Source organism: Pleurodeles waltl, chromosome 1_1, assembly GCF_031143425.1.
Source record: "Pleurodeles waltl isolate 20211129_DDA chromosome 1_1, aPleWal1.hap1.20221129, whole genome shotgun sequence".
Classification (NCBI taxonomy): domain Eukaryota; kingdom Metazoa; phylum Chordata; class Amphibia; order Caudata; family Salamandridae; genus Pleurodeles; species Pleurodeles waltl.
In genome coordinates this window covers 621,764,465-621,787,313 of record NC_090436.1, presented here as the reverse complement: position 1 = coordinate 621,787,313, position 22,849 = coordinate 621,764,465, and the positions used below count along the sequence as shown (strand labels likewise).

At 48.4% G+C, this 22,849-nt stretch overlaps 1 protein-coding gene across 2 annotated transcripts in view; it reads right to left on the bottom strand.

The window, feature by feature from the left end:
• DCP2 (decapping mRNA 2) overlaps nt 1-22,849 on the bottom strand; it is a 275,045-nt gene that overhangs the window by 83,069 nt on the left and 169,127 nt on the right. The window contains exon 9 of one of the 2 annotated variants that reach the window (XM_069226492.1): nt 531-653. The exons of the other annotated variant lie outside the window; for it this stretch is intronic. Coding sequence (XP_069082593.1) covers nt 531-653 — 123 coding nt within the window. The remainder of the gene's footprint in view (nt 1-530; nt 654-22,849) is intronic. 2 annotated transcript variants of the gene reach the window in all.

Genomic DNA, 22,849 nt, shown 5'->3' with positions numbered 1-22,849 from the left:
GTCGACGCCCATGCGCAATGGAGCCGAAATGGGAGGAGTCCCTCGATCTCGTGACTCGAAAAGACTTCTTCGAAGAAAAACAACTTGTAACACTCTGAGCCCAACACTAGATGGCGGGATATGCACAGCATGTGTATCTGCAGCTACACATACCATCAAACATATATATATATATATATATATATATATATATATATATATATATATATATATATATATATGTACAGTTGAGTTCCATGCCTCTGAGACATACAAGGGTTATTGTGAGACACGAGTATCACAGGAAAACCGTTGAAATGAAATACACGTAAATAGGTTTATTTTACATCTGATGAGTCAATGCTTCTTACTTCATGTGATTAGGAACAAATGTATCTGAACATGAATGAATCCTTTTGGAATCTGCTTATATTGAGTGCTTGCACAAGAAATTATTTTTCACTGACATGTTAGGGAGACAATGCGTTTCTGTTTCTTACTTTCATTCATTTCTATTTTTCGGATTTAAACTTCACACAACAGATAATTACCAAAATATGATTTGGTTGCTTCACTGAGTGACTGTGGATGCCATTTGCTTTCTTCTTTTGATTAGGAGACTCCTGGTTTAACTTTTTACCATTAGTCTTCAGGTTTTGAGTTTGCAACCCCACCTATGCAACAGAAAATGATACCAGAGTCACATTATTAACAACCTACAATCAAGCAGCATTCTACCATGCTATAAAGAGGCTATATTCAAAGCAGGCCTGTCGTACAAATGAACAATATTGCATATTCATACTGTCTACCAGAGATTATTTTCTCTAACACTTTGCTCACTCATTTCAGCTCAGCTACAGTGTCTACATAATTCTGTTGGGAACCAAACTCCTCTGTACATCGTAGAAAAACTGACCCTCCCCGCCATTTGGCTCGGCTCCAGTGAATTGGGCAAACACGCTAAGCTCACTAGATTTGCTTTATCTTTGACTTTAGATCGCTCTGATGACTACGGACTCTCTTTCAAGGTAGGGATGGCTACTGCTCCCTCATTACAGACTGTGTTGAATGATAGTAGTGGCAGCAATAATTACCCCAAAGGGCTTGGGCCTCTCCACCTGTAGTCCTGTTGGGAGAACGCCCCTGGGTCTGTCATTTATGTGTTCCAGTTGTGCATGTTGCATTTAGCCTGAGTAAATGGTGGTGTTGATTTGGACACAAAACATTGTGGCATAAGACATAGGTATCCCTGCTACTTGCTCTTTGCAGGGCACGACAGATGGCCTTCTCCCAAGACCCCGTTCCTGAAACCAATCTAACCTGCTGGGAAGGGGAAGCCTGGTTTTTGGCAAGAGTAGGTTTCAGGGAGCACAGCTGGCATGCACCAGTGCGGCCGCCATCTATAGAGGCTCCAGTGCATCTTTATCTGTGACCGGTGTCGCAGAGCAGGCAAAACAATTAGGCCGGTGGAGTTTGTACCTCAGGCAACAGAAGCAGCAGCCAAAAGTGGGGTTGGTTTTTACAGATTGGAGACAGTCGCTGGGGCTCAGCCCTCAAGACCGGAGACCTTTGCTTCCCGAAGAAAGCACAGAAAGATTCCTCCTCTCCTGTCCTGACACTAACCTAAGAGTCAAGGTGAGAGGGGATGGGGCTCTGAAGCATGCTTTGTTTTCCACAAGGCTATCCGCTCTCAGCCTATTCTACTGGGTATAATGGGAGGTCATCAATACAAGTTAGAACTACCAGAGGAACTGGGACCAGTTGAGAGATTGCCTGCAATTATGCACAGTGGTGAGATTAGAAAGAGAAGAGAGTGGGAGCATTAGGAAGGTCCCTGTCAGTTGTGAGACAGCCTTTATATTTCAAAGGAGATGAAGGCAGATTATTGGTATGTTGCCCAAGAAGATGCAATGAGACAGAACACTACAGAGGGCACTGGGCTGGGTGGATCAAGGACATTGGTCTAGCTGGTCTGATGTTTCCAGAAGAAAACAAACAAAGGTTACAGAGGAATAAACAAGAATTGTTCCTCTTGAGAGACTCCTCTCAAGGGTGAGGAAAAGGGATGACGTTTCTGATGTAGCCGATATTCAAGTGAATCCATGCTGTTAGCTATGATGAAGGAGCTGCAGAAATTCAACCAGAAGACATAATTCAAATGAAGAGAATGTAACTAAAGACATTAAAGGACTCTTCATGGGAGGAGAAAACAAGTGCCTGCTTAAATCTGTTCTGAATTTTGTTATTTGGGCCTAAGTATGTCCAGTTCATTAACAAGGGGACCCCAAATTCAGAAGACCAGTCTTTTAGTAAAACATAGGGCTGCAGCGCATTTTAAAATGTAGAGATCCACACAATCTAGAGCAGTCCCTCCAGAATTTTAAGCATAAAAGTTCAAGAAACTATCCGCTACTTTATGTGGAGTGGAAGCACGGGGAATCACCAATGAGACTAGCTTCACAATAAAGTAGAATTATTTCTTAAATCTTTTTTAATTTGTCCCCATAGTTTGTCAAATTCACTTTTCATCTATGACACTGGGTTAAAAAGCACAGACTGTTTAGCTGTTCTGAAACCTCTTCTTTATTAGGAGAGGTTGTGGTCCCAACATGAACTGGAACCTTACAGAATCGAATCAGAAGAGGTCATGGGACTTGATTCCCATCTAAATGTAAGGTGGCTATCTTATGTGAAATCTTAGCTTTAAACTGTGACTGCAGGTGTTGTGGCAAGAACCTTCATCCATCAGAAAACCAATTAAAAGTACTATAATCAACACCAAATTGAACTTTCTGATTGAATAGTGGCATCAACCTGCCAACATTGGAAACCTTACCGATAGAGCAACAAGTCTATCCCTAAGTTTGAAGACTTTTTAGATAAGATTTATCCATCCCTTGCAAAAACCCTCTGCATCAAATTGAGATTTGGTACTTTACCAATAAATTCCTCCGCACACTACTACTGGAGATTCTTCTACTTCTAAATATTGTACTAATGCCCTCGCTATTTCGACTCAAGACCCAAATGGATTTGTCCTTTATGCTTGAATCTTGGAGTAAGAAACAATGTTGTTGCACTCTGGAGTTTTAGATCTGATACTAGTAGACTTCTTGTATTTGGAATGAGCAAATAATTGTTTTCTGTGTGGATCTTGGGTAAGAGTGATGTACTGTAAGGAGATTTTTGGACTCCAGTAACGCACTTTATGAATTGATGTATTCCGTGTCCTAGATGTTTATCTGCATTTAACTGTTTTTAATCTGTTTGCAGCAAATACTGGATAAACTATTTTATGCTGAAGTCAGTAGTTAGCTTTCCTTTTGAACTCTCAAAGATCAATTTTCCTATGGAGCTGGGCTATGTTTTTATGATAATGTGTAGATTAGTTTAATAACTGCTTTGATCTACATTGTGTATAATGAACTGCACTTTTAGTTATATGTTTTGGGATGTACCCCGAAATAAACCTAATTTGACTGGCTTGGAAATGTAATAACAATTCCTACTTATGCCCTACCTTGCAGATCGCCAGGGACTAGAGGTGGAGGGTGATGGAGGAAGAATGATCTTACTGAAGCCTGCTGGCCGCCAACAGTGAGCAGCAGTTGCAAGAGCTGTTATGGGACAGTGGAACCTATCCACAAGTGTAAAGAAATGGCTCCCTGTTGCAGTTACCCCCCACTTTTTGCCTGATACTGATGCTGACTTGACTGAGAAGTGTGCTGGGACCCTGCTAACCAGGCCCCAGCACCAGTGTACTTTCACCTAAAATGTACCATTGTCTCCACAATTGGCACAACCCTGGCACCCAGGTAAGTCCCTTGTAACTGGTACCCCTGGTACCAGGGCCCTGATGCCAGGGAAGGTCTCTAAGGGCTGCAGCATGACTTATGCCACCCTAGGGACCCCTTACTCAGCACAGACACACTGCTTGCCAGCTTGTGTGTGCTGGTGGGGAGAAAATGACTAAGTCGACATGGCACTCCCCTCAGGGTGCCATGCCAACCTCACACTGCCTGTGGCATAGGTAAGTCACCCCTCTAGCAGGCCTTACAGCCCTAAGGCAGGGTGCACTATACCACAGGTGAGGGCATATGTGCATGAGCACTATGCCCCTACAGTGTCTAAGCAAAACCTTAGACATTGTAAGTGCAGGGTAGCCATAAGAGTATATGGTCTGGGAGTCTGTCAAAAACGAACTCCACAGCTCCATAATGGCTACACTGAATACTGGGAAGTTTAGTATCAAACTTCTCAGAATAATAAACCCACACTGATGCCAGTGTTGGATTTATAAAAAAATGCACACAGAGGGCATCCTAGAGATGCCCCCTGTATTTTACCCAATTGTTCAGTGCAGGACTGACTGGTCTCTGCCAGCCTGCTGCTGAGAGACGAGTTTCTGACCCCATGCGGTGAGAGCCATTGTGCTCTCTGAGGACAGAAACAAAGCCTGCTCTGGGTGGAGGTGCTTCACACCTCCCCCCTGCAGGAACTGTAACACCTAGCAGTGAGCTTCAAAGGCTCAAGCTTTGTGTTACAATGCCCCAGGGCACTCCAGCTAGTGGGGATGCCCGTCCCCTGGACCCAGCCCCCACTTTTGGTGGCAAGTCCAGGAGAGATAATGAGAAAAACAAGGAGGAGTCACTGGCCAGTCAGGACAGCCCCTAAGGTGTCCTGAGCTGAGTTTTAGAAATCCTCCATCTTGTAGAAGGAGGATTCCCCCAATAGGAATAGGAATAGGGATGTGCCCCCCTCCCCTCAGGGAGGAGGCACAAAGAGGGTGTACCCACCCTCAAGGACAGTAGCCATTGGCTACTGCCCTCCCAGACCTAAACACACCCCTAAATTCAGTATTTAGGGGCTCCCCAGAACCTAGGAACTCAGATTCCTGCAACCTAAGAAGAAGGACTGCTGAGCTGAAAAACCCTGCAGAGAAGACGGAGACACCAACTGCTTTGGTCCCAGCTCTACCAGCCTGTCTCCCCACTTCTAAAGACACAGCTCCAGCGACGCTTTCCCCAGGACCAGCGACCTCTGAATCCTCAGAGGACTGCCCTGCTCTAGAAGGACCAAGAAACTCCTGAGGACAGCGGCTCTGTTCACCCAAGACTGCAACTTTGTTTCAAAGGAGCAACTTCAAGACAACTGCGTTTCCCGCCGGAAGCGTGAGACTTGCTACTCTGCACCCGATGCCCCCGGCTCGACTTGTGGAGAAACAACACTTCAGGGAGGACTCCCCGGCGACTACGAGACTGTGAGTAACCAAAGTTGTCCCCCCTGAGCCCCCACAGCGACGCCTGCAGAGGGAATCCCGAGGCTCCCCCTGACCGCGACTGCCTGACTCTCAGATCCCGACGCCTGGAAAAGACCCTGCACCCGCAGCCCCCAGGACCTGAAGGATCGGAACTCCAGTGCAGGAGTGACCCCCAGGAGGCCCTCTCCCTTGCCCAGGTGGTGGCTACCCCGAGGAGCCCCCCCCTTGCCTGCCTGCATCGCTGAAGAGACCCCTTGGTCTCCCATTGATTGCAATTGAAAACCCGACGTGTGTTTGCACACTGCACCCGGCCGCCCCCGTGCTGCTGAGGGTGTACTTTCTGTGCTAACTTGTGTCCCCCCCCCCGGTGCCCTACAAACCCCCCCTGGTCTGCCCTCCGAAGACGCGGGTACTTACCTGCTGGCAGACTGGAACCGAGGCACCCCCTTCTCCATTGAAGCCTATGTGTTTTGGGCACCACTTTAAACTCTGCATCTGACCGGCCCTGAGCTGCTGGTGTGGTAACTTTGGGGTTGCTCTGAACCCCCAACGGTGGGCTACCTTGGACCCAAACTTGAACCCCGTAGGTGGTTTACTTACCTGCAAGAACTAACAATTACTTACCTCCCTTAGGAACTGTGAAAATTGCACTGTGTCTAGTTTTAAAATAGCTATATGTGTTTTATTTGAAAAGTATATATGCTATTGTGATTATTCAAAGTTCCTAAAGTACTTACCTGCAATACCTTTCATGCAAAGTATTACATGTAGAATTTGAACCTGTGGTTCTTAAAATAAACTAAGAAAATATATTTTTCTATACAAAAACCTATTGGCCTGGAATTGTCTCTGAGTGTGTGTTCCTCATTTATTGCCTGTGTGTATGTACAACAAATGCTTAACACTACTCCTTTGATAAGCCTACTGCTCGACCACACAACCACAAAATAGAGCATTAGTATTATCTCTTTTTGCCACTATCTTACCTCTAAGGGGAACCCTTGGACTCTGTGCATACTATTCCTTACTTTGAATTAGTGCATACAGAGCCAACTTCCTACATTGGTGGATCAGCGGTGGGGTACAAGACTTTGCATTTGCTGGACTACTCAGCCAATACCTGATCACACAACAAATTCCAAAAATTGTCATTAGAAATTGATTTTTGCAATTTGAACTATTTTTCTAAATTTTTAAAAGTCCTGCTAGGGCCTTGTGTTAGTCCCTGTTTAGCATTTCTTTTAGAGTTTAAAATATTTGTGAAAGTTTGAATTAGATTCTAGAACTAGTTTTAGATTCTTAAAAAGTATTCCAACTTTTAGAAACATAATGCCTGGTGCAGAAGAGAATGTGGTGGAACTCGACCTCACACCTCCATCTTAAGATGAGGGAGCTAAGGTCTCTCTGCAAAATAAAGAAAATTCCAGTTGGCTTAAGACCCTCCAAACAACAGCTCCAGGAGCTTTTGGCAGAGTTTGAAAAAGCCAACCCCTCTGAGGATGACAACCCAGAGGATGATGTTAGTGACTTGGAGGAGAATTCCCCCCTTCCAGTCCTAATTAGGGAAATCAGGGACCCTCAACCCCTGATTCCAACTGTGATAGTCAGAGATGCTGCTTCCCTCCCTCACAGGAGGGGCCAGCACCTCTGAAATCACTGAGGATAACCTCAGTGAAGATGATCTCCTGCTAGCCAGGATGGCCAAAAGATTGGCTTTAGAGAGACAGCTTCTAGCCATAGAAAGGGAAAGACCAGAGATGGGCCTAGGTCCCATCAATGGTGGCAGCAACTTAAATAGGGTCAGAGATTCTCCTGACATGTTGAAAATCCCTAAAGGGATTGTGACTAAATATGAAGATGGTGATGACATCACCAAATGGTTCACAGCTTTTGAGAGGGCTTGTGCAACCAGAAAAGTAAACAGATCTCACTGGGGTGCTCTCCTTTGGGAAATGTTCACTGGAAAGTGTAGGGATAGACTCCTCACACTCTCTGGAAAAGATGCAGAATCTTATGAACTCATGAAGGGTACCCTGATTGAGGGCTTTGGATTCTCCACTGAGGAGTATAGAATTAGGTTCAGGGGGGCTCAAAAATCCTCGAGCCAGACCTGGGTTGATTTTGTAGACTACTCAGTGAAAACACTGGATGGTTGGGTAACTGGAAATGAAGTGCATGACTATGTTGGGCTTTATAATTTGTTTATGAAAGAACACATTTTAAGTAACTGCTTCAATGAAAAGTTGCATCAGTATCTGGTAGACCTAGGACCAATTTCTCCCCAAGAATTGGGAAAGAAGGCAGACCACTGGGTCAAGACTAGGGTAACCAAAACTTCCACTGGGGGTGACCAAAAGAAAAGGGTTACAAAGCCTCCCCAGGAGAAAGTGGGTGACACTAGAAACAAAGAAAAAGAGTCCTCTGTAGGCCCCCAAAAACCAGACCAGGTGGGTGGGCCCGAGACACAACCCAAAACAAAGGTGGGTACCAGGGTAAGAACTGGGATGCCACTAAGGCATGGTGCCAAAACTGTAGACAGACAGGGCACCACACCATGGACACTTCTTGTCCCAAAAACAAACCCCCTAGCAAAATCCCCGGGGTGACCAGTGTAGCCATTGGGGATGACTCCTCAGATGAGGAGGTCTTCATAGCCTTCAACTGGAAAAAGGGCCCAACAGGTGAGTTGGAGATTCCAGAGGGAAGTAGACACTTCCACCACCTACTGGTGAATGGAATCCCAGCCACTGCCCTGAGAGACACTTGTGCCAGTCACACTATTGTGCATGACAGGCTGGTGTTCTCAAACCAGTACATCCCAGGTGAGACTGCCAGAGTAAGAGTTAGCCCAGACAGGGTCAATAATAGGCCTGTGGCTTTTGTGCCCATAGAAGTGGGTGGGACTTTTAGCTGGAGAAGGGTGGTAGTCAGTACAGACCTCCCCCTTGATTGTCTCCTTGGAAATGACTACCCAGAGGTTAGTCAGAGCCCAAGAGAGGAACTGGTCCAGTGCCAGTCCTCTCCCAAGGATTCTGGAGGTGCTGCCTCTGCAGTAACTGCAAGTAGGCCCCAGAAGAAAAAGAAAAGAAAACAGTGTAGGAAGGGTGGACAACCTTTAGCCAAGGTTCCAGCAGGCCAAGGAGATTCTGCTCCAGTAGGGGAGAACTCCAAAAGTGGCACTGGTAACGTCCAACCTGACCCACAAGAAGTCCTGGCTAGTCAGGCAACTGTTAAGCCTGAGTGGGTGGCTCCTCAGCTAACAGAAGAAAGAGTGGAAGAAGGGTGTTTACTACAAGCTGTGGTAACCCCCCACTCTAATACAGCAGACAGGCACCCTGAACCCAAAGAAGCCTGTAACTTAGCCCCTTCCCTTGTAGGTGAAGAGCTAAAGGTGTGGTTCTGGGCACTGACAGCTGTCAGTGGCCTCTGCTGGGTGTTAGCCTTTATGGCTGTACTATCCTTGGCATGGTGGTCTGACCCCATGCCAAATAGCAAGTTAGGCCCCCTGACCCTGTTGGTCATGGTGGGGTAACTCCAGCTCTGGGTAACCTCTTTGGGTAAGCTAGGGGTGACCCTGGCTAAGATAAGATTAGCAGAGGTGGATACCTCTAACCCCAAAATAGAGAGAATGGGTGGAGACATTAAAGACACAGACAAGAGGCAATTCAGACTAGGTCCTATCACTGTGGAAGTGGGTCAGTTCCCCAGAGGGAATGACCCGGACAGGAGTATGTAAGGCAGAGTAGGCCCTGCAACAAACCAGCCCATTTCCTCTACTCTGCCTCGCCTGACAGACTAGGAAGACTCTCCCAGCTTTGGCTGAGTCTCCTGGCCTGTGGGCTGGGGGGGGCTTGTGTAAAGAAATGGCTCCCTATTGCACTTACCCCCCACTTTTTGCCTGATACTGATGCTGACTTGACTGAGAAGTGTGCTGGGACCCTGCTAACCAGGCCCCAGCACCAGTGTTCTTTCACCTAAAAGAAAATGAGTTACTTACCTGTAACTGTGGTTCTCCAGTATTGGTATCTTTTATAGATTCACATGCTTGAATCATTCCCCGTCGTCGAAGTGGGAGTCCCACGGTACATAGAAAGCAATAAATAGAGAATTTTATTTTTTTATTTTTTTTCATTGAAGTCAATAGGAAAAAACACATTCAATTGTAGAACTATCAGCCTCTTTAGAAAGAGCCCAAAATTCAGCCAATCAGGCGTGACCACCCCTTTAGAACCCTCAGCACAGAGGCTCAGTCTCTCAGATTTCTCCGCACTAGAGATTACAGGAAAAAAACCAAAGGAGGTGAGCCTCTCTGGGGAGGAGGGTGGGTCGCATGTGAATCTATGAAAGATACCAATACTGGAGAACCACAGTTACAGGTAAGTAACTCATTTTCTTCTACAGTATTGGGGTATCTTTCATAGATTCACATGCTTGAATCAGAATAGCCAGCAGTAAGAACAAAAGTTTGATTCCTGTAACACCAATAGTATGCCTATGTATAATGCATGCTATCTGAATCTATATAGGCAATTAACATTTGCAAATTAAGTGCTAACCATATTAGCTATATAAACTATCTATATATATACATATATATATATATATCTATATATATATATATATATAGATATATATATATATATATATAAAAAATACATATACCTATACCCACACACATGAAACTATATACTTTAAATTATTCTTCAAACAATACACAGAGGACGGAGGGTAAGAGGTTATTGGCTCACCTTATGCAAATAAATTACGCAATACCGCTTGTCCTACAGCAGCATCCACCTTGTCAGTAGCCTCTAGGCAGTAATGCTGGGTGAAAGTGTGAGCACGTGTCCATGTTGCTGCCCTGCAGATCTGGTTCAGAGGGACTCCAGCGAACAGAGCTGTTGAAGTGGATACCGCTCTAGTGGAATGCGCTCCGACACTGGATGATAATGGCTTCCCTGACAACTGGTGGCACAACTGTATGGCGGAAGAGATCCAGCGCGCTATACTCTGTTTAGTAACGGCTTTACCCTTATTGATCTTTCCATAGCTGATAAATAATTGTTCAGATTTACGGAAGCCGCTTGTCCTTTGAATATAAAATTTTAAACAGTGTTTAATGTCTAAGAGTGTAGAGCTCGTTCCGCTGCCGTTTGTGGATTTGGAAAAAATGTTCTGAGAACCACTGGTTCATTTAGGTGAGAAGATGATGGAACTTTAGGTATAAACTTTGGATTAGTTCTCAAAATGACCACCTCTGGCTTGAATTGGAGGAAAGGTGGAGAAATTGTGAAGGCTTGGATATCGCTGACTCTCTTTGCCGACGTCAAGGCCAGAAGAAGGGCTGTTTTAAAAGAGATGAACTTGAGATCCACTCTATGAATGGGTTCGAACGGATGTTTCATTAATTGGGAGAGCACAATGTTCAAATGCCATTGCGGTGCAGGACGATGAATTGTTGGAAACATCCTAAATAAACCTTTAAGAAATTGTTTTATTATTCTGGACGACCATAGTGAAGGTGACTGAGACGTCCGTCGGAAACAGGATATGGCAGCCAGATGCACCCTAATAGATGAATGTGAAAGACCGGATTTAGCCAAATGCAATAAATATGGCAAAATTTGTTCAGGAGATGACCTTAGAGGATGAACGTTGGAAGTTGAGCACCATAAGCAAAACCTCTTCCACTTGAACTTGTATGTTCGGTTTGTAGACTGAGCTCTGGCACAGGCAAGCACCTCCCTGCAATCCGGAGGGATATTTAATCCATCGAATTCATAGAATTCAGGAGCCAGGCTGATAAACGAAGAGATGTCGGGTTGGGATGACGAACCTGACCCTGGCTCATTGTTAACAAATCCAGTATTGCCTTCAGCCGAATGTGAGGTTGTTCCGAAAGTAATAGAAGTTCTGTGAACCAGAACTGGCGTGGCCATCTGGGAGCGATTAGTAGAATCCTGCATTGTTCCCTCTTCATCTTTTGCAGAAGTCTCGGGATGAGTGGAAGCGGGGGGAAAGCGAATGCATAAATCCCTGACCATCTGATCAAAAACGCATTCCCCTTTGATCCCTTCTGCGGTCGCCAGCTTGCGAAGTGTTGGCATTTCTTGTTGTCTCTGGTCGCGAACAGATCTAGACTGGGTTTGCCCCAACGACGAAAGAGACTGTCGAGAACTGACTGATTGAGTTCCCACTCGTGGCAGCTGGTTCGAGTCCTGCTTAGGGCATCTGCCCAGGTGTTGGTGATCCCTGGGAGATGTTCCGCTCTGATGGAGATTCGATGCTGAATTACCCAATGCCACAGTTTCTGCGCCTCCAGAGATAATGCCCGAGATCTTGTGCCTCCCTGCTTGTTGATGTAATGCATGACCGTGGTATTGTCTGTTCTTATCAAAACTGAAGAATCTCTGATGTTGGTGAGGAAGGATTTGAGTGCCAAGGCAACCGCTCTTAACTCCAATACATTTATGTGGAGAGTTGATTCTTGAGTGGACCATTTTCCCCTCACGGAAAGATACTGCAAATGAGCACCCCATCCCTCTAAGGATGCATCTGTTGTTACTACGTGCATGGTCCTGTCCTTCAGAAATGACATACCGTCTGAGACGAGGGGAGTTTCCTTCCACCACCTGAAAGCCTGCTTTGCTGAAGGGGTTATTCGAATTACATTGTCGAAAGAGCCTTCTATCTGTTTCCATTGATTGTCTAATTGTTGTTGAAGAGTCCTCATGTGCAGACGACAGTTCTTTATCAATGGAATGCAAGACGATAGCATCCCCAGAAAAGACTTGTAAGTCCGCACTGAAGCGGACTTTCTTTTTCTGAGACGTGTTGCTAAGTCTCGAAGTTTCTTTCGTCTGTCCTGCGAAGCAAAGGCTTTCGCTTGCACAGTGTACAAGATGGCTCCTAGAAACGTGATGTTCTGGGTGGGCTCTAGGTGAGACTTGGGGTAATTGACTGTCAAGCCCAAAGCTCCGAAAAGCGAGAGACATGTCTCCGTGTCTCTGGCAGCCTTCGATGTTGTACGTGCCTTTATTAGCCAGTCGTCTAAGTACGGGAACACCTGTACCCCTAATTGTCTGAGGTGGGCCGCCACTGGCACCAAAACCTTGGTGAACACTCTTGGGGCCGACCTGAGGCCAAAAGGCAACACTCTGAACTGGTAATGAATGCCTGCAACCCTGAACCGCAAGAATTTCCGATGATTGGGGTGAATGGGAATGTGGAAATATGCGTCCTGAAGATCTAACAATGTCATAAAATCCCCTCGGTTGAGCAGGCGCAGGACGTCTTGAAGAGAGATCATGCGAAAAGATTGTTTCTTGAGGTATTTGTTGAGCTAACGAAGATCTAGAATAGGCCTCCAGTCCCCGGTCTTCTTCCGGATAAGGAAAAAACGGGAGTAAAAACCTGTTCCCCTCTGGCTCCTTGGTACGACCTCTATTGCTCCCTTCCTCATTAAAATAGCAATCTGTTCCATAAGCTCGTTGAGATGGGCTGGCGGGGGACCTCTTGGTGGTACTTGAGGGGGAGGTTGGTTGAATTCTAGTGTATGCCCCCGGTTGATAATATCCAATACCCATTTGTCTGTAGTTATTCTGGACCACTGGTGTAGAAATTTGGAAATTCTGCCCCCTTTAAGAGTGTTGATATAGGGGCTGGGTGCAGACACTTGATGAGGGTCACTGCTTTCTTGCTGTTTCTTTGGCCCTGAAAGCCGACTTTCCTCTCGTTTGTTGCCTGAAGCGAGCGGATGACTGCTGATGAAAGGAATGCGGTTGTTGCTGGCCGAAGGTTGAACGAAATTGACCTTGGTAAGAGGAGTAATGACGATATTGTTGAGAGCCTCCTCTATATGAAAAGGTTCCTCTCCCTCTCGCTCCCCGAAAGGGTTGTCTTTTGTACTGTAGCGTTGCCAGTGATCTGGCTGTCTCAGTGTCTGCCTTAATAGACTGCAATGCATCATCAACATGCTTGCCAAACAAAAGCTCGCCATCATACAGCATGTCCAGAATCTTCAATTGAACTTCAGGCCTAAAAGAGGTAGCCTTAAGCCACCCCTGGCGTCTGAGTACGGCCGCCCCGGCCAACTGTCGAAATCCTGTAGAGGAAACATCAATGGCAGAGTCTATGATTTCAGCCGAAATCTTTTCTCCTTCTTGCAGAATTCTACGTGCTTCTACTCTACTGCCCTCAGGTAACATATCTATGAATTGTGACATGTCAGACCACATCTGGCGATCGTATCTCCCCAGGATTGCTAGAGAGTTAGCTGTTCTCACAGTGGTGGCAGCCATAGTTGAAAACTTTTTGCCTATGGAGTCCAAACGACGTCCTTCCTTGTCTGGGGGGCAGTCAGAGATGCTGATGGATTCCTGGACCTCCTCTGAGCTGCCTGCAAAATAACCGAATCCCGTTTAGGATGGCTGATCAAACATGCTGGGGAGTTGTCTGGTGCCTTATACTTTTTCTCTAGTCTCGGTAAGACTGCGGGAATGGAGGACGGAGTCTGCATGACCTTTAGGCCCTTCTCCCAAATGAAATCAACAATGGGTATGGCCCTTACTGACTTCCTAGTGTCTTCTTTAAAGTCATAAAGAAAGCAGTCTGACTGTTTCGAAGTAATTGGCAGCTGGAATCTTTTCGCAGCTCTTTCCATGACACTATGGAAACCCCCAATGTCCTGCGGTGAAGAGTCCACTGGTGGTGGTGTAGACGGAGATGGAGTTTGGATTTGATACTCATCCCACTCCGGAATGAGAGAATCCGAGTCCTGTATCTCCCCTTCTTCTTGCTCCTCCTCGGATGAAGGTGAAGCAATACCCTGAACCGATGAAGGTGCTGTGGTAGGGTCCGGAAATTCTGAAGGTCTAGCCAGAGTGGACACTGGCGTCTGTGGAGGTTGTACCGGTGTAGAAGAACCAGCTGGAGGAAATCTCGAATAATAATCCTGCATCATCTGTTAAAGGTTGTTTATCAACGAGACCGGCATCTGGACTGTCTGCTCTTGTTGTTGTAGATGACCTTGACACTGCTGGTCCGAATAAGGCTGAAGATCCTCCTCTTCATCCTCCTCTTGGCACTTAATGCGTAGTTCAGATGGACTACGTGCCACCGGAAAAAAGCCGTCACCAGAATAAACATCACCGTCATCATCTTCATCAGCAAATAGATGCTGCGGAGGAATTGGTGCAACCTTACTGGGCGATGTATGTGATGGAAGCAATAAAGAAGACTTGCTCTTTACAGGTAAAATTCTCTGCGGTAGGTAAGGAGATGTTCCAAAGTGAGGATAATGAGTCGTCGACGAGTGCTCCGTCGACGGCAGCTCCGTCGATGGTGTTCTCGTCGACGGTGTAGGTGTCGACGGAGCCGTCGTCGGTGTAGTCACTATCGGTGCTGCCAGTGTCGACGAAGGTGTCGTCGACGAAGTCAATATTGCTACGCCATCCGTCAACGGGGTTGTCGTCGACAGGTGCGTCGTCGGTACTTTCGTCGGTGAAACCGACGGTGATCTTCTGAATTTTCTCGTCGATGAATGCGTCGACGGCAAAGATTTCAGCTTCTTACCCGTCGACGGCTTCTTTGTGATCTTCAAGGTGTGCGACGACGACGGACCATACTTCAGACTCACCGACGTTATCGTCGTAGATGATAGCGGAGACAAAGTTACTATCATCGGTGATGGAGGAGCCGTAAACGTGGCCGTCACTGTAGTCGTCGTCGAAGGAAGGCCTGTCGTCGACAGAGCGCTCGTCGACGGTGTAGATTTTCTGGACGTCGACGGAGGCAGTGAGCTTGAAAGCCTTTTAAGCTTCTTTGATGAGGAAGCAGGTGTGGATGGCTCTGAGTGAACCTTGCCACATGCTACCTTGGATGTTGAAGGTAGATGCCCCGGCTTGTCCTTAAATGCATGCAGCTTCTTAGCTGACTTACTGCTCGTAGGGTATAGGCTCTCCACAGACCTCTTCCTTTTCTTTGAGGTCACTGAAGTGTCACTCTCCTCCTCAGAAAGAGCTTCCCTTACCTTTCTTTTCTGGAGCCAAAGTAGGAGCCTGGCTTCTCTGTCCCTCAGAGTCTTGTTGGGAAAGGTCCTGCAGATCTTGCAGTCCTTGACCTTATGCTCTGGATGTAAGCAGTAGATACATTCCTTGTGAGGATCCTCACAGTGAAGTCTCAATTTTCCACAGGTCCCACAAGGCCTAAACAGACCTTTTCTTGTTGTAGACATGATGGAAAACTTCTGTAGAAAAAGTCAAGTGAAAATGTCTAAGAATTTCTCTTGAAGAGATAGAAAACTGAGCAGAGCTCAGGGAGACTCCCTTACACACGACGTGCGGTAGAAAATCTGAGAGACTGAGCCTCTGTACTGAGGGTTCTAAAGGGGTGGTCACGCCTGATTGGCTGAATTTTGGGCTCTTTCTAAAGAGGCTGATAGTTCTACAATTGAATGTGTTTTTTCCTATTGACTTCAATGAAAAACAAATATTGCTTTCTATGTACCGTGGGACTCCCACTTCGACGACGGGGAATGATTCAAACATGTGAATCTATGAAAGATACCCCAATACTGGAGAATGTACCATTGTCTCCACAATTGGCACAACCCTGGCACCCAGGTAAGTCCCTTGTAACTGGTACCCCTGGTACCAAGGGCCCTGATGCCAGGGAAGGTCTCTAAGAGCTGCAGCTTGACTTATGCCACCCTAGGGACCCCTCACTCAGCACAGACACACTGCTTGCCAGCTTGTGTGTGCTGGTGGGGAGAAAATGACTAAGTCGACATGGCACTCCCCTCAGGGTGCCATGCCAACCTCACACTGCCTGTGGCATAGGTATGTCACCCCTCTAGCAGGCCTTACAGCCCTAAGGCAGGGTGCACTATACCACAGGTGAGGGCATATGTGCATGAGCACTATGCCCCTACAGTGTCTAAGCAAAACCTTAGACATTGTAAGTGCAGGGTAGCCATAAGAGTATATGGTCTGGGAGTCTGTCAAAAACGAACTCCACAGCTCCATAATGGCTACACTGAATACTGGGAAGTTTAGTATCAAACTTCTCAGAATAATAAACCCACACTGATGCCAGTGTTGGATTTATAAAAAAATGCACACAGAGGGCATCTTAGAGATGCCCCCTGTATTTTACCCAATTGTTCAGTGCAGGACTGACTGGTCTCTGCCAGCCTGCTGCTGAGAGACGAGTTTCTGACCCCATGCGGTGAGAGCCTTTGTGCTCTCTGAGGACAGAAACAAAGCCTGCTCTGGGTGGAGGTGCTTCACACCTCCCCCCTGCAGGAACTGTAACACCTAGCAGTGAGCTTCAAAGGCTCAAGCTTCGTGTTACAATGCCCCAGGGCACTCCAGCTAGTGGAGATGCCCGCCCCCTGGACCCAGCCCCCACTTTTGGCGGCAAGTCCAGGAGAGATAATGAGAAAAACAAGGAGGAGTCACTGGCCAGTCAGGACAGACCCTAAGGTGTCCTGAGCTGAGGTGACTCTGACTTTTAGAAATCCTCCATCTTGTAGAAGGAGGATTTCCCCAATAGGAATAGGGATGTGCCCTCCTACCCTCAGGGAGGAGGCACAAAGAGGGTGTACCCACCCTCAAGGACAGTAGCCATTGGCTACTGCCCTCCCAGACCTAAACACACCCCTAAATTCAGTATTTAGGGGCTCCCCAGAACCTAGGAACTCAGATTCCTGCAACCTAAGAAGAAGAGGACTGCTGAGCTGAAAAACCCTGCAGAGAAGACGGAGACACCAACTGCTTTGGCCCCAGCTCTACCGGCCTGTCTCCCCACTTCTAAAGACACTGCTCCAGCGACGCTTTCCCCAGGACCCGCAACCTCTGAATCCTCAGAGGACTGCCCTGCTCTAGAAGGACCAAGAAACTCCCGAGGACAGCGGCTCTGTTCACCAAAGACTGCAACTTTGTTTCAAAGGAGCAACTTCAAGACAACTGCGTTTCCCGCCGGAAGCGTGAGACTTGCTACTCTGCACCCGACGCCCCCGGCTCGACTTGTGGAGAAACAACACTTCAGGGAGGACTCCCCGGCGACTACGAGACTGTGAGTAACCAAAGTTGTCCCCGCTGAGCCCCCACAGCGACGCCTGCAGAGGGAATCCCGAGGCTCCCCCTGACCACGACTGCCTGACTCTCAGATCCCGACGCCTGGAAAAGACCCTGCACCCGCAGCCCCCAGGACCTGAAGGATCGGAACTCCAGTGCAGGAGTGACCCCCAGGAGGCCCTCTCCCTTGCCCAGGTGGTGGCTACCCCGAAGAGCCCCCCCCTTGCCTGCCTGCATCGCTGAAGAGACCCCTTGGTCTCCCATTGATTCCAATTGAAAACCTGACGTGTGTTTGCACACTGCACCCGGCCGGCCCCGTGCTGCTGAGGGTGTACTTTCTGTGCTAACTTGTGTCCCCCCCGGTGCCCTACAAAACCCCCCTGGTCTGCCCTCTGAAGACGCCGGTACTTACCTGCTGGCAGACTGGAACCGGGGCACCCCCTTCTCCATTGAAGCCTATGTGTTTTGGGCACCAATTTAAACTCTGTACCTGACCGGCCCTGAACTGCTGGTGTGGTAACTTTGGGGTTGCTCTGAACCCCCAACGGTGGGCTACCTTGGACCCTAACTTGAACCCCGTAGGTGGTTTACTTACCTGCAAGAACTAACAATTACTTACCTCCCTTAGGAACTGTGAAAATTGCACTTTCTGATGGATACAACTACCTGTGGATTCCTCACCTAATGAATACTCCCATGGCGTCAGCATTCGACGGAAATCTTCTTCCTAGTCTCTGCACGTCGACGAGGACGTCACCCTAGCCCAGGCGACGCCGTCTGACGTCATACAGGCAATAAGAGGTCCTCGCCGACGTGCCGACGTCAGTTCCCTTTTTTCTGTGCATTCGAAACGGTTATCTTCGAGGGAGCTACTGTTGCTTTCGAAGTTACAGTGTGTTTTTCTGCTGCGGGATTTTTATCTGAGAGTTACTATGTCTCAGAGGAAGTCTGGTTTCAAGCCCTGTCGGTAGTGTGGGGGCAAGATGTCTGTTATGGACCCGCACTTGGACTGTTTATGGTGCTTAAGCTCCGACCACGACGTTGCAACATGTGATTCATGCCAACACATGAATCCCAAGGCCCTAAAAGAACGAGAGGCTAAACTCTTCATGGCGAAGTCAAAGAGGAAGGAGAAAAAGCATCATAGGAAGTCCTCCTCGCCGAAGACTCATCGGCGCCATCGAGATTCCCGGCGCCGTAGGGATTCACGGCGCCATTCCAGCCAGAGGTCTCGATCGAGGTCGTCTTCGGCTCGGCGTCGTAAGACTTGGGAGGTCAGTCCCACAGTCACTCCACATCCATCGACGCCGTTGCCTTCTCCGGCTTCGCCGACTTCCCCTGGTCAGACATCTTCAGTGATTGAAGTGCCGCAGCCTCAGGTGTTCTCTCCGGCGTCACAGACGTCGAGGCTGGCGTCGGGGTCGCCTTCGATCCAGGCACCCCAGTATCCGGCTTTTCCTGCCCCTGGAGCCGATAATACCGCATTTTTGAATGCGATGTATACCATCTTTCAGCAGATGGCTCCAGGAGGTGCTCCAACTGGTCCTTTGGGGCCGTTGGCTTTCACCTTGGGTGCTCCGGCGCCGCTACGGCCAGCACCCTTCATGCCCTTTCTCCCCTTAGGGAATGTGGGTTCGGCGCCAGTGTCGACTCCGGTGTCCGCTCTGGTGGCCCCAGAGGTTTCGGCTCCGGAGGTTTCCATCCAGTCGACTTCGGAGTTTCGACCAGTGACTCCGACAGGACCATCGGAGGCTCCGAGACGCGCCTCTCTGCATCCGGCTCCTACCTTGGCGTCGAAGCTGCCTGTGGCGCCTGACATGGCGTTGGATGGATCAGGCGATCGGCGCCGTTCTTCGACAGACGCCATGTCGACGCCGCGTATTGAGGAGAGGTTACATTCTAGGAGACGTGCTCTCCGTCTCTTGGAGGAACAGGAATATCAACGGGTCCTGGAAGAAGGAGAGATAGAGGATTCTGGCGAAGGTCTTCATGGACTGGATACAGCTAGTGGGCTGGATACTTCCCCTGAGTGGGACTTGTCATCTCCAGGGGAGTATACTGAGGAGGCAGCCACTTTTCACGTTGTGGTGAGAAAGGCAGCTAACTTTCTTGAATTGCCTTTGCCGGTAGCGGAGGCGAAGCAGAATTTGTTGACTGAGATCCTGCATCCGGCCTCTACTGCAGCGGAGCCTCTTTTACCATTCAATGAGGCTTTGCTTGACCCGGTGTTGGAGGTGTGGAAGAAGCCGGTATCTTCCCCGGCTGTTCATAGGGCTGTGGCCAGGAGGTATCGGGCTGCACCATCTGACCCTGGCTTTCTGTCCAGACACCCTACGCCGGAGAGCTTGGTGGTCCAGGCCTCCTGTTCTTCTAGATCTGCGCCTGGATCTTTTCCGACGGTGCCGGGGGATAGAGACTCCAAGAAGTTGGACTCTCAGTCCAAGAAAGTATTCTCATCCTGCAGCATGGCGTTGAAGTCCAACAACGCGTCATGTATCTTGGGGAGGTACATCTATGCTCTTATGGACGAAATAACATCTTCCCATACGGAGCTTCCCCAAGGGCTTTTGAATATCGTCTCCGATGCCCAGGCTGCTGCAACCCAGGTTATCCAATCTGGGTTGGATACGACTGACTCAGTGGCTAGGGCGATGGGCACGGCTGTGGTTGCGAGGAGACAGGCTTGGCTTCGCAACTCAGGGTTCTCTGCGGACGTGCAGTCGACCCTGTTGGACCTCCCGTTTGATGGGGACAAACTGTTTGGGGCCAAGGCGGATTCGGCCCTGGAGAGGTTCAAAGAAAGCAGGGCCACAGCCAAATCATTAGGACTACAAGCCCCTTCTTCTACCTCCTCCAGATTTTTTAGGAGGTTTCGTGGATTTGGACGTGGCTCTTCCTCCTCTTCCTTTCGGGGAAGATTCCAGCAACCCGCCTCTTCTCACCCCTATAGATCATTTAGAGGGAGAGGTAGGGCCCGTTCCAGAGGAGCCTCTCAGCAGCACTCTGCCACTTCCTTGTCCTCTGGAGGGGTGCAGCAGGGAAAGCAGCCTTAGGCTTCCACCATTTCCCACTCACTCCTCTCCTGTAGGGGGAAGATTACGGCATTTTCTCCACAAGTGGGAGACTATTACAACGGACACTTGGGTTATCTGTATTGTGGAGAAAGGCTACACCCTTCCCTTTCGGGAGTTTCCGCCCCCCCTCCCGCCCCGCCCATCTTATTGTTCAGAAGAACACCTCCTGTTGCTAGAACAGGAGGTTCAAGTCCTCCTTTCAAAGGGCGCGGTGGAGTTGGTTCCAGAGCAGGAAAGGGGTCAAGGTTGTTACTCAAGGTACTTCCTGATTCCCAAGAAAGATGGTCGGTTGAGACCGATCCTGGATCTGAGGATCTTGAATTGGTTCCTCAATCAGGAAAAGTTCAAGATGCTGACCCTAGCACAGGTGCTTTTGGCGTTGAACAAAGAAGATTGGATGGTGTCTGTCGACTTGCAGGATGCTTATTTTCATATCCCGATACTCAAGTCGCACAGGAAGTATCTCCGGTTTGTGGTAGGGTCGCAACACTATCAGTTTGCGGTCCTCCCGTTTGGTCTTACTTCAGCACCTCGAGTCTTCACGAAGGTGATGTCAGTGGTTGCGGCAGAGCTCAGAAGGAAGGGGATAGCAGTATTCCCTTACTTGGACGACTGGTTGATCAAAGCCAAGTCCCCGGAGCTTGTGTCGTATCATCTGCAGTCAACAACCCAGTTGTTGTTCGACCTGGGCTTTTCGGTGAACGTGCCCAAATCTCACCTGGAGCCCTCTCAGCGCCTCCTGTTCATAGGGGCAGTACTGGATACAACATTGAATCGAGCCTTTCCTCCGCCTCAGCGGGTTCAAGATATTCAGGAATTGGTTCCAATGTTTCGAAATGGAGCGGTAGTTCCAGTCCTCAAGGTCCTTCGTCTGCTCGGTCTGTTTGCCTCCTGCATACTGTTGGTCACGCATGCTCGCTGGCACATGAGGGCTCTTCAGTGGTGCCTCCGAAGGCAGTGGTCTCAACACAAGGGAGATCTAGAAGGTGCGGTCAAGATCTCCAGAGATGCTGCTGTGGACTTGAAGTGGTGGATTGCGAGCAACAATCTTTCACAAGGAAAGCCGTTCGCGCAGTCCCCACCAGTGGCCACGGTCATAACGGATGCTTCCAATCTAGAGTGGGGAGCTCATCTGGGGGATCTGGAGATCAAAGGACTTTGGTCTCCAGAGGAACGGATGTTTCATATCAATCTGTTAGAGTTACGGGCTGTACGTCTGGCTCTCAAGGCCTTCCTCCCTTCCCTTCGTGGTCAGTCGGTACAGGTCCTGACGGACAATACTACCACGATGTGGTACATAAACAAACAGGGAGGAGTAGGGTTGTACCTTCTCTGCAGAGAAGCTCTTCGACTATGGTCCTGGGCAAAGGACCATCAGATTTGCTTGGTAGCAAATCATCTGGCCGGGGTCTTGAATGTACGTGCGGACAGTCTCAGTCGCCATTTCTCGGCCGACCACGAGTGGCGTCTCCATCCAGATCGAGTCCGTTTAATCTTCCAGATGTGGGGGTTTCCTCGGATAGATCTGTTTGCCACTCGGGAGAACGCGCAATGTCCGTTATTCTGCAGCCTCCAGTATCCGGTGCAGGGAGCATTGGGGGACGCGTTTCTGATAACCTGGTGCGACCAGTTGCTTTACGCGTTTCCCCCCATACCCTTGATTCCTCGAGTGTTGAGGAAGATTCGCCAAGACCGGGCCCAAGTAATCTTAATAGCTCCGGATTGGCCAAGGAGGGTGTGGTAGTCCGACCTTCTCCAACTCTCGCTGTGCCCTCCGCTCCGTCTCCCTCTCAGGGCAGACCTCCTCTCGCAGTCGCAGGTTTTACACCCCAACCTCCAGAGTCTACACCTACATGCCTGGAGATTGAACGGGGCAACCGGAGTTCCTTCTCTCTCCCGCCTGATGTAGTGGATGTTATATTAGCGGCCAGGCGACACTCCACTAAATCTATCTACGCTAATAGGTGGTCTAAATTTGTTATGTGGTGTGGAGAGAGACAGATTGATCCCTTACATGCTCATCTATCAGATGTTTTGTCGTTTGCTTTGTCTCTAGCGCAGAAAGGTTGTGCAGTGGCTACTATTAAAGGTTATTTGTCTGCCCTGTCAGCCTTCATTTGTCTTCCAGATCAACCATCGTTATTTAAATCCCCTATTGTTCTCAGATTCTTGAAAGGTCTTTTAAATAAATATCCTCCAAAACCATTTGTTATGCCCCAATGGGATTTGTCCTTGGTCCTTACTTTCCTTATGGGGTCCCCTTTTGAGCCTATGCATTCTTGCCCCTTAAGGTATTTGGTTATTAAAACAGTCTTCCTGGTGGCTATAACATCTGCAAGGAGAGTGAGTGAGTTGCAAGCCTTATCGGTGAAACCCCCTTATACAACTTTTTATGGGGATAAGGTGGTGTTGAGGACCAAGGCTGCTTTCCTCCCGAAGGTTGTTTCACCCTTCCA